This window comes from Homarus americanus, unplaced genomic scaffold, assembly GCF_018991925.1.
Source record: "Homarus americanus isolate GMGI-L3 unplaced genomic scaffold, GMGI_Hamer_2.0 scaffold20465, whole genome shotgun sequence".
NCBI lineage: Eukaryota > Metazoa > Arthropoda > Malacostraca > Decapoda > Nephropidae > Homarus > Homarus americanus.
Window position 1 is genome coordinate 8,750,834 of NW_024756914.1, and position 11,952 is coordinate 8,762,785.

The 11,952-nt window shown below is 42.4% G+C and overlaps 1 protein-coding gene across 3 annotated transcripts in view; it reads left to right on the plus strand.

The window, feature by feature from the left end:
- Positions 1-10,513, plus strand: part of LOC121857104 — an 86,577-nt gene extending 76,064 nt beyond the window's left edge. Inside the window, exons 13-16 of one of the 3 annotated variants that reach the window (XM_042352980.1) lie at positions 2,812-2,985; positions 4,426-4,668; positions 5,308-9,840; positions 10,066-10,513. In XM_042352980.1, coding sequence (XP_042208914.1) covers positions 2,812-2,985; positions 4,426-4,668; positions 5,308-9,840; positions 10,066-10,128 — 5,013 coding nt within the window. In that variant the 3' untranslated portion in view covers positions 10,129-10,513. Of the gene's footprint in view, positions 1-2,811; positions 2,986-4,425; positions 4,669-5,307 lie in introns of all 3 variants that reach the window. The other 2 variants (XM_042352981.1, XM_042352979.1) reach the window with 2 other exon arrangements.
- The last annotated feature ends 1,439 nt before the right edge of the window (positions 10,514-11,952 follow it).

Below are 11,952 nucleotides of genomic sequence, written 5' to 3' on the forward strand. Positions count from 1 at the left end.
TCACATTTCCTGGTACTGTATATATTATTTTAAGAAAACTATGGCTGTGAGGTGTTATGGTTTTTCAACTCGTATTTTGGGTAGATATACGTAACTTTCTTCATTATTTTTACTCAGTTACATGCACACACCATCCTACATACATATTGTGAAAAAGTATAATATTACACCACAATTACCAACATCCTTCATGCTGGGTTGGCTAGATGGCTATGAAAGAAATTTTGCATATTTGATCTGCGTATCAACCCAACCCAACTGGCGCTCAGATGCCATTCATTCTAGAGACATTAATTTTTACGGTGAAAAAATTGTCGTATGGCAACCCAACCAACCCAACTTAAATAACAAAGCATGGATTTGACTTCAGGGTAGACTCCCGAATTTGTTCTACATTTTAATACATTTTCTTGTCCTGTTTCTGATTATTTGTGAGTGGATTTTCCTACTTTTATACTTTTATCCTCTTCACCACTGACGGCTCGTTAGCCGCTTGGGCGATCGGTCATTTCTCTGTTACGCACTGTTGGCAAGAACTGGGCATGCACCGGCTCCAGAATGTACCTGAACCTGCTCCAGTGTTGGTCAAGTCTGGCCTTAAAGCGCTCACACTCGGTGCCGTCACAACACTCTCTGGTAGATTGTTCTAAGAGTTCACAACTCTCACTCCGAAAAAGTTTGCCCTCACAGTTTTCTGGACCTGCTGGTTCTTCAATCTTGAGCTATGACCCGTTGCGGGGCGAGCGCCCGCCAGCTCCAAGTAAGGACACTCAACTGAGTAGTGCCCCTTGAGATGCTTATACACCTCAATTAGGTCGCCCCTTGCCCGTCTGCAGTATAAGCTAGGCAAGTTCAGGTGCTCAAATCGCTCAGGGTAGTTGAGGTACCGAAGTGCAGGCACCAGTCTGGTGGCCCTCCTTTGAACATTTTCAACCAACTGACAGTCCCTAGCATATCTCGGGGACCAGACGGGGTGACAGTACTCCAGATGGGGAAGCACTTCACTCTTGAAGATCGTTACGAGGGACGGACCGTCTAGATATGTGAACGACCTTCTTAAAAGACCCAATAATTTATTTGCCTGATTTACCTTCTTCTCGCAATGGCTCGAGAACTTCAGCTCATTGTCAACATACACACCTAGGTCCTTCTCACATTCAGTCTCAAATAGTGCAGTTTCTTCATCCCGTTGGGACATATGATACGCCTCCTTACCGTTGGTACGCCCCATGTGCATCCTCTTACACTTCGTGACATTGAATCTCAGCAGCCATTTCTTCGACCATTCTTGGAGCCCACAGAGGTCCTTCTGCAGCTCTTCACAGTCCGCTTGGTTCTTGATTTCCCGAAATAACTTGCCGTCATCGGCAAACATTTGTATGGAGGAGTGTACAACGTCAGGCATGTCATTTATGAAACAAACAAACAACAGCGGGCCCAATACACTGCCCTGTGGTAACCCTCTTGTGACAGGTACGAATGATGATTTCGTGCCATTAATCACCACACACTGCTTGCGGTCATGTAGTAAGTCTTTTATCCACGCTAGGACATTTCCCCGAATCCCGTACCCTTCCAGTTTGATTTTCAGCCTTTCGTGGGGTACACTGTCGAAAGCCTTGGCAAAATCTAGGTAAATATTGTCGATATTACCATCCCGTTCCAGAATATGGGTCCAAATATCCAATACCTTGAGCAATTGTGTCAAGCAGGAGCGCCCCGGCATAAAACCGAGTTGGCAATCCTTTACAAGGTTGTTTCGTAGTAGATGTTCCATCGCGGCATCTCTGATAATACTCTCAAGTACTTTACATATTATGTTGGTCAGGCTCACCGGTCTATAGTTGTTCGTGGAGTGACGATCGCCCTTCTTGAAGATAGGACTCGCATAAGCCACTTTCCAATCACTGGGGACCTTTCGTTCATCCAGGCATTTACAATACAGGATCTTCAGGGGCTCGGCAAGCTCGTTGCACAACTCTCTTAGCACCCTTGGATGCACCATGTCAGGGCCGGGACTCTTATGGACCTTCAGCTTTGACAGTTTATTTCTTATACCCTCTTCTGTGAACACAATGTGGGTCAGTGCTGTGTCGAACCGTCTGTCCTCAAATGCAGGAAGGTTAATCGCATCCTCTCGTGAACACCGAGGAAAAGAAGCTGTTCAATGCCTCAGTTTTATCCTGGTCAGAATCTGCGTAACTACCATCTTCAAGCCTCAGGTCTGATACTCCTACTCGTGTTTTTAATTTCGACTTTAAAAACCAGTAAAACGCCTTTGGGTTTGACTTGACCTCGCTTGCAACCAGCCTCTGGAACTCCTTTTCAGCCTTTCTACATTCTATCTTTGCTTGGTTTCTGGCTCTTGCATACATCCTCCTGTCCTGCTCATCATTTGACCCAACCCACGTCTTGAATTTTTTTTTCTTAACTTTGTCGACCGCCGCATGGTTCATGTGTAGGGATCCCCTCGTATTCCTAGAGGCACTGGGTTTATTTGTGTGAGTGTATGTGTGTGTGTGTGTGTGTGGCTACACACACATCCGCATACTGCATATACAATACAGGTAAAAGAAATAATTGTCCTAAAGGTAAACATATAAAGGGAATATACATTTCTTTTCACACGAGTAAAAATGTACACCCCCCCCGCCCCCAACCCCCTCCTGGAAAGCAAATGATATTTGAAGATTTGACGATTTGACGCAATTTTGAAATCCAAACCCCCGCGAATTTTACTATTTTACCTTTTTACTATTATTATGATGATGTAGATAATGCAGCTGTTGTAGACGATGGTGTGTATTACAGATCATGCAGATATTGATGGAGGAGGGGGCAGACATCAACGCCCAGGACTGGATGGGTCATACTCCACTACACTGGGCAGCCAAGGAGGGCAGTGCTGATACTGTTGACCTGCTGCTGGACCACCAAGCTCACACACACATCAAGAACAAGGAAGGACTCCTCTACTCTGACCTGGTGAGAGAAAGGGTGAAGGGAGGCATAAAGATGGGGAGAGACAGAAAGAGCACTGTAGATACTATGAACTTACTGTTGAGCTTACACAGACTCATCAAAAACTGACCTGTTGAGTGACTGTGAGAGAGTGGAGCAAGAGAGAGGTACGGGATAACAAGCATCAAATCTCGTAGACTTAACTTTGTACTGTACTAAATGACGTCATACATCAGGATATCTTGTAAAGTAATACTGATTAGTAGGAATGCACCAAAATCATAATATCGCGTTCCATCTGGAACCAGAACTTACTGGAACTTTTAAAATGTTCCGACCAGAACAGGAACTAAGGGTATTATAGCTAAAAAAATAATTTTCAAGTTGTTTTAACTTCACGACATTCAAAAATCTTAGTACTGTATGATGTTATTGGTCTATGTTAAATTTTCTAAAGTTATTTTTCAAACTAAAACTACGATTATGAAAGTTTAGGTTGTTTTATTGTTTACTTAATGCAGTGGTTCCGAAACAGAGCGCTATAGTGTTGTTCAAAGGTAAATCACACATGCTTACCAGAGAACATGCAACCTTGTATTAATGATCCCTTAGCTGCATGTGATATTTCATAAATTATATTAAGTTTGAAATTCTAGTTCTGCTTATTTATAAATACACACAGAACAGACGGTGTGTAAATAACCTTAAATAACTACAACTGGTTCTGTGGTGTGTCCTGAGTCCTTGACATTGTGTTTGTCAGCTCAGCCAGTTGCCTCACACTCAAGTGTATTGTACTGTACATGACATGTAGTCCAATAAATATGATTTAAAATGTACACTATTACAGATATTACCGGAATGAACACTAAAAAGACCATACATGTTCCTGGACATATGAACAAGGTACAGTGTCCATCAAAGAACCTTATGGAGGTACAGGAGTGCTAATATTGTATTACTTTTACTTAAGGTGTTTAATGAAGGACAGTAAGCGGGTCCACCTTTATACTTGGATTCCACCAATACGCATGGACTCTGCTGAAACACCTCTTTTACATAATATTGCTGCTTCCAGTACAGAAACACCTGTCTCACTTAACATCTTGTTTCTAGCTGCTGAAACACCCGTCTCACTTAACATTTGTGTACACTTTAGCTGAAACACCTGTATCACTTAACATCTATGTTTCCAGCTGTTGAAGCATGTCTCAATATATCTGTTTCCAGCTTTTGAAACATTACTCATTTAACATCTGTTTTAGCTGTTAAAACACGTCTCATTTAACATTTCTGTTTTTGGCTGCTGAAACACCTGTATCACTTAACATTTGCGTGCACTTCAACTGAAACACCTGTATCACTTAACATCTTGTTTCTAGCTGCTGAAACACCTGTTTCACTTAACAAGTGTGCACACTTTAGCTGAAACACCTGTCTCACTTAGCATATTTGTGTACACAGCTGCTGAAGCACTTGTACCTGGCAGTGAGGCACAACGACGCAGACAAGGTAGTCAGACTGGTGAGGGCGGGAGCTGACCAGTTCGCGGAGGTGGAGGGGACGGGCCTCAACCCCCGGGAGGAGGCCAAGCGGCAGGGGCTGTACGACATCCTTCGTGCAATGGCTGCCCTGGCCAAGAAGGAGGAGCCTCTACCTGAAGATGACAAGATCATTGCACTCGAGGATGTCTATAGACTCTTCGAAGTAAGTAACGCCAAAAAAGGGAGACCAGTTCGTTAATGACTAAAAGATTATTTGAACTTTTGCACTTCACTGTGAACTACAACAGAGAAACATTCAATGGAAAACAAATCATTAAGTAGGGTTTTTTTCCTGGATCTATTATAAATGGTCTGTGGAAACTCATGTGAGATTTTTTTTTTTTACACCCATTTTATCCCGCTTTCTCTGCCTTTCCTTCACTTTTTGTCTTCCACATTATTTTTGTTTTGTCCCTTTAAATTTCCCTTTGTGTTTCGTGAAAATTTTGTCTGCTAGCACCATCTTAACTCACTCCACCATTATTTACAACTTTTAGGATAAATGTTGTTGCTTTTTAGAACTTGTATCAATTTGATTTTTAAGATAACTTGTTTCCTATTTGTCATTAGCTTTTCCTGAACAAAAAATCACGATATAACCTGCAGAGATGTTGTTTAAGTCCTTCGTTTTGGCCTTGGCTAACCATCAGGGCTTTCTTAAACTTGTGCCGGTCAGACTTACCAGCCGCCGCTACAGGCAGCACCAACAGACAAGACTATCACACTAGGACTTGCCCCGTCTTGTCATGTTTTAACTCACCTTCTGAGGCTCTAGTTTCTGAATGCATGTGTACTAATTTAGGATGGATATAGCACTGAGGACGACGTCTTGGGATCCTCAGCAGAGGAAGGACGGAGTGAGGACGACGACGACGACCAAGATGCCTACTGGAAAATGTCCAATGCCTACGAGGTTCTCTCTGCTGAGGAGGCGTTTAAAGACGAGGATGACTGGCTGGACGCTTGGCAGGAAAAGCCTAAGGTCATCTCTGCCAAGGAACTCTTCGAGGAAGATCAAGCCGCTTTCTGGGAAATCTGGGAGGACAAACCAAAAGTCATACCAGCCAAGGAATTGTTTAAGGAAGAGAGTAATTGGTGGGAAAAGGATGATAATGACGAAGATGATGACAAAGAGGGAGGCGATGAAGATAAGTCTCATATTCCCTCAGCTAAGGAATTCTTCCGAGATGATGAATGTTGGTGGAGGGACGCCTTGGAGGACTTGCAGAAACCACAAGTTGTGGCAGCTAAAGACTTCTTCAAGGATGAGAAGCCATGGTGGGAGGTGGAGGAGGAGGAAGAGAGAAATAAAGCAATCTCAGCCAAAGAGTTCTTCAAGGACGAGGACAAGCCTTGGTGGGAGGAGGAGGACAAGGAGAAAGCAAAGGTAATATCAGTCAAAGACCTTTTCAAAGATGAGAAGCCCTGGTGGGAGGAAGAGGAGGAAAATAAAGTGATCTCAGCCAAGGAATTCTTCAAGGATGAAGATAAGCCATGGTGGGAGACAGAAGAAGTCCTCCTACACCAAGAAAAGTCCTCATCTCTACTGTCCGGACTAAAAAAAAATTTGGACAGTGCTCGGTCATCTGAGAGTGAGAACTACGAAAGTGAAGAGGAGGAACAGGATGAAGACAGTGCAACGGAATCTTCTGGTGATGAGATAGAGGAATGGAGTCACACAGAAGATTATGAAGATGCCAACGACAGTTTGTTAAGTGATAGCAGCACCATGTACAGCGCCAGTGAGGGGGAGCGACTCCAAGCTAGTGTTATCTTTAGGGACACTCCATGGTGGGAGGAGAGTGAAAAATTGGACCAGCCAAACCAAAACAACCAAGAAGACAAAGAAATCAAGATGTCAGAACAGTTGCAAGAGAAACATTATCTAGACGACATGAGTGAAGCGAGTGAGGCCACAGAGACTCTAGATATGGACACGAGTGAGATAAGTGAGGCAGCAACAGAATTGTCACAGACCACCTCCGGCAACCCCTGGACTGACAACACATTCCAGCCCAGGGTTGAAAGAAGCAGACGAAGTAACATTGGGAGAATGAAAACAGACATAAGTACTGGAGAAGATTCAGAAGGGAAAGATGACATAGAAGAAGAAGAAGAGGAAAGAGAATACTTAGAAAAGGATGAAGAAGAAGCAGAAACAGAAGATGAGGTTGAGATGAAAGATGATACATATGAAGATGGTGATAATGGGATAGGTGAGGAAGAGTACAATAGTGAAAGTGAGGAAGTGAAAAGTGAGGATGAAATAGAAGACATACTGGAGGAAGAAGAGGTGGAACTTGACAGTGAAGATAATGTGAATGAAAGAGCAAATGTTCCCTCCAGGAGACTAAGTCCACTGTTGTGTTCCAGTGAGGGTTCAGACAACACTACGCCCGGCGACAGAGACAACTTAAACATCACACCTATAGTAAGCATTGATGAGAGTGAAGTTGATGCCAAAAAAATCAAAATTCATGAAAGAAGAGAAAGAAATAGAGACCCTTTGCCAGTTCAGAAAACACCTCTAGATATTCTTGTGGAAGAATCGGTGAGTAAAAGAGAAAGTTTAGTAATGGGAGAAACTAACATAGATGTAGACACAACTAAAATTGACACTTTCCTAGATCCAAATCAATTGTATGTTGACGTTCACTACTTAGAAGGAAACCTGCAGAAGTCAGACTCACAGACCAGCGGTTATGAGTCGAGTTTATCATTGTCAGAAAGCAAAACTAATATTTATACCACCAGAGAATGTGAATTTAGTGTAGTTACTGCATGTAATGAAACTACCGATGCTGAAATACGAGAAGAAATAAAAAATAGTGATGGACTTGATGAAACAGGAACAAGAATGAAGAAAGTGTCTCCTGAGAGAGAAAGTAAACACGCATCAGTAAATGAGGTTGAGGAAAGACAAACAGATGGCCAGGAAACTCAGGTTGATACACAAGATGACAAAACACAAATAATGATAAAGCCAAGAAGTGAAAATAAAAATGCAGAAGAATTGGAGAACATTCAGAGTAAAAGCGAAGATGGGAAGATAATTGTGATGCATATGAAGTTTGAAACAAATGATGATACGATAAACATAAGTGAGGCTGAACAGGAAAATACACAGAGAGAAAACAGGAAAGTTTTTGAGGAGGAGGAAGAAAGTGAAGTGGAAGAAAACAGCAACAGCCAGGAGACGTCCATAAGGTGTGGGAAGTACCAGCCTGCAGCAGATGATGTATCTTCCAAAACGTACGCAGAAGCTCTTAAGGAAAAGTTAGGGGACAAAACAACAGTGAATAAGATGGATGCATGTTTGGCTAAAGTGGATGCCAGTTTAGCATGGGTAGATGCCCGGTTGACAAAAGACTCGAATGGAACGTCATCAGAGAAAGAGAGGCAAATAGGTGAAGATGCCAGGACTCCAATGACACACAGTGCCAGTGTAACTCCCAAATACTGTGGTGTTAAAAAGGTCACCAAGTTACCAGGAAGGGATGAAGGCCCAACGGTACCTTCTAAGACCAGAAGTGATGACAAGGACACTGTACTTCTTATGAAGGTTCATGTTCATGTTCCAGAAGAAAGCAGCAAGGTGAGAACAGCTGAGGAGATCACTGTCATCAGCCAGGATGGAAGGACCAGCAGCGACTCTGTCAGCAGCACTTTCCTCGGGGTTGTAAATAACGGCGATTATGACTTAAAGAAAAGTCCCAAGTTTGTTTCTCGGTTACCAGAATGTGTTGTCTTAGATAAAGAAGATGTGAATACATCTACTACAAAGTCAACTGACCAAATATTGGCTTCTAAAAGAAGTACAGCGAGTGAACATTATCCAACAGATGAAAGTGATCCAGCCAGCGGAGAGGAAATACCTGAAGCAAGTCAAAACAAACCAAAACAACATGATCAAGAAAATGAAAGTGGTTTTTTCAGAGAATGTTTAGAGAAAGAAAAGGGAAAAACTCATAGTAATAATCAGGGAAGTGAAACCACCAAGAGTGTAGAAGGTGATGAAAATATGACAGTACACAGTTCCCTGAACAAAAAGACGACATCCACCAGCAACAACGACGATGACATTTCTAATGCTGACAGAGACACACGCCAGCAGGACAGTTATCACCTTACAAGAGAAAAAGAGAAACAGAACAAAATGCCTGATGCCACTAAGACAAAGGTGAATGTTGAGAAGGAAAGAGGAGAAAAACTGTCTCGTGAAAGTTCCTTAGAACGATCAGTTCCAGACGATGGGAGCAGCATTCCACGTCCCCTGCCTCAGAAGACCCTCTGGAGGTGTAGCACCTACGAGTCCATGAGCATCAGCGACTATGACAACCTGGCATTCCTGATCCATAAGTCATCTAGCTCACCGGCCTGCTGGACCCCCACCAACACCAAACAGAGGTCCCTCAGTATCGAGTCTCTGGACAAGGCCAGAGATGAGTCACCTGAGGACACAAAGTCTAAAAGTACATCTGAGCAGAGCCAAGGTCCCTCACAGGACACAAAGTCTAAAAGTACTTCTGAACAGAGCCAAGGTTCCTCACAGGACTCAAAGTCTAAGAGTACATCTGAGCAGACCCAAGGTCCCTCACAGGACACAAAGTCTAAAAGTACATCTGAACAGAGCCAAGGTCCCTCACAGGACTCAAAGTCTAAGAGTATATCTGAGCAGAGCCAAGGTCCCTCACAGGACACAAAGTCTAAAAGTACTTCTGAACAGAGTCAACGCTTCAGGTCAGATAGTGTGAAGACTTCTCGTGTTGATAAAGTGAACAGCAGCAGCAGTAAATGTTATGTAAAGCAAGATACAAATACTGATTGTAGAGACCATGTAGAGAGAGTGACTAGTAGTAGCAGTAGCAGCCACGGACAGAAGGGAGTCACAAAACTCCATGTTGACCGCTGTGAGAGTCAGTCAGAGAGTCGTGGTGATATAAACATGTTCACTAAAGAACCTCCACAAAAACAGGTTGCATGTGAGGCTTCCCCGCCCGTGTCGTCGCAGGTCACTCACCCCGCCGCAACAGTAGCAGCTCAGGCATGCACTAATAGTAGTGATATTAGCTCTGCTCACCACTCATTCCTTCTTCCTCCACGGAAAAGGGAACGTAAAGTGCAAGGCCAAATTGACAAAGATGCTGAACATAGTGCAGAAAGCAAATATACTAATGCAGTAAACAAGCCTTCTACTAACACCGCTTTGTTGTATGATCCAGATAAAAAAGAGGTCGGTAAAATAGAGGCCGCCCGCCCTGACGTGCCTCAGGCCAAACAAGTTTCTGCTAAAACAAGCAAAGAGCTCAAGTGCGACAAAGACAAGACCAAAGAGGTAAGCATACAGTGCTCCAGCTTATTCTCGCTAACGTCTGCAATGTTGCTTCTGCAAAATCTTGCATTCATATATTTTATCCTAATACCTTTCATGAAACTAATAGCTTCATTCTTGTAGTCCATATAATAAATAGCACATGCTTATAGTGTCACAACATGAAGAGAAATATAAGATCACTTTTTGGGGGTAGAGATGACGCGAGTATTTAATATATCTTTACAGTTTTGTGCGGCGGCGGGCAAGTCAGACCCCGTCAGAAAGTCGTCTTCATGCCACATAAGTTGACCCCGCGGCTCGTTGTCTCACCAAGACACTGAAAATTGTGTCGTCGTCTCAATACTTTGACGGTGACATAAATACGCTTGGTGTTGTTCAGTAATAGCGAGACAACAATTGTCTGCCTTCTTCCTCTTAATATCAATATTATATTGGCCTTGAACACAATATTACTTTCTCAAACACAAGTTTATTTTAACAAAGTCTACCCCCAGAATCTGAAGTAAATTTATTATTTTTTCTTGTCAACAATTTAATACTGTAGCTTTGAAAGGTTAAGTTGGTGTCGTTGTAGAACAATGTATCAATGTTTGTGGAATAAGATAAACTGTACCAAGAAAATGTTCTCTCATAAAATGTGACATTTGTAGATAATAAATTCCTCAGAGACAGATTCATTCCATCACTAGAGTGTCCGCACCTCCTCCTCCTCCTCTTATGTCATGCTGATAATACCAAATAATATCAGTTGGCATCTAACTGACTGTTAGTGACTCGCAGAGCAGTGAACTGGCTCAGTGGGTGTGTGTGTGTGTCTCCCTCTTGTAAACATACTGTATGTGTGTGTATCTCTTGTAGAAGTGTGTATGTGTGTGTATCTCTTGTAGAAGTGTGTATGTGTGTGTATCTCTTGTAGAAGTGTGTATGTGTGTGTATCTCTTGTAGAAGTGTGTATGTGTGTGTATCTCTTGTAGAAGTGTGTATGTGTGTGTATCTCTTGTAGAAGTGTGTATGTGTGTGTATCTCTTGTAGAAGTGTGTATGTGTGTGTATCTCTTGTAGAAGTGTGTATGTGTGTGTATCTCTTGTAGAAGTGTGTATGTGTGTGTATCTCTTGTAGAAGTGTGTATGTGTGTGTATCTCTTGTAGAAGTGTGTATGTGTGTGTATCTCTTGTAGAAGTGTGTATGTGTGTGTATCTCTTGTAGAAGTGTGTATGTGTGTGTATCTCTTGTAGAAGTGTCTATATGTATCTGTCTATCTATATCTTGTGTGTGTGTGTGTGTGTGTGTGTATCTCCTTAGATCTTTTAGATCTGCATGTGTGTTATATACAGTATATGTGTAAGTTGTATACACTATGGGTGTGTTGTATACATGTGTTTGTGTGTTGTACACTTGTGTTGCATACATATGTCTGTTGTACACACATTTTGTATACATGTGTGTGCACATTCCCTGAGCCATCACTACTACCCGTGGCATACCACTATCTTCACCCAACCACCAAAATGCTGTTATTGAACATTTTGCACTTTATCTTAAATTCCTTTTGTTATAACTTTTGGAAGTTTTGTATCAGAAGTGAGACTTGTAGGTGTGCACTTTTTCCACTATGAGTATGTTCAGTGTACACCACTTATGTCCCTGGGAGTATTATGTTTAATGACAAGTGAATGTCAACACCCTGGAGAGAATACTTAATACTTTCTGCTCTTTGTTGTGAGTAAATTGTGTAATAATTTATCACATGCATGATAATTATCCATAGTTAAACTGAGAACATTAGTGTACCACAGGTAACTTGTACCACAGACACCTTGTACCAAACACAGGCACTTCGTACAACAGACACTTTTGTACAGTACCACAGACAAGTGCATGTTGAAATAATCCTGGCTGTCTTGGCAAGCATGTTAGTTGAATTCCCTTCATTGTATGTACGTACATCTGTGTGTACAGCCATGTGCTGGCACTATGACCTTGTGTGTACATCTGTGTGTGTATGGTAGTGTTCTAGCACTATGACCCCCCTTGCTGCCCCCACACCCTCTCCTCTGAAAGCTTCGAGACGTTGCCAAACCCTCCATTATTCCATCAGGATAAAAAGTGTAA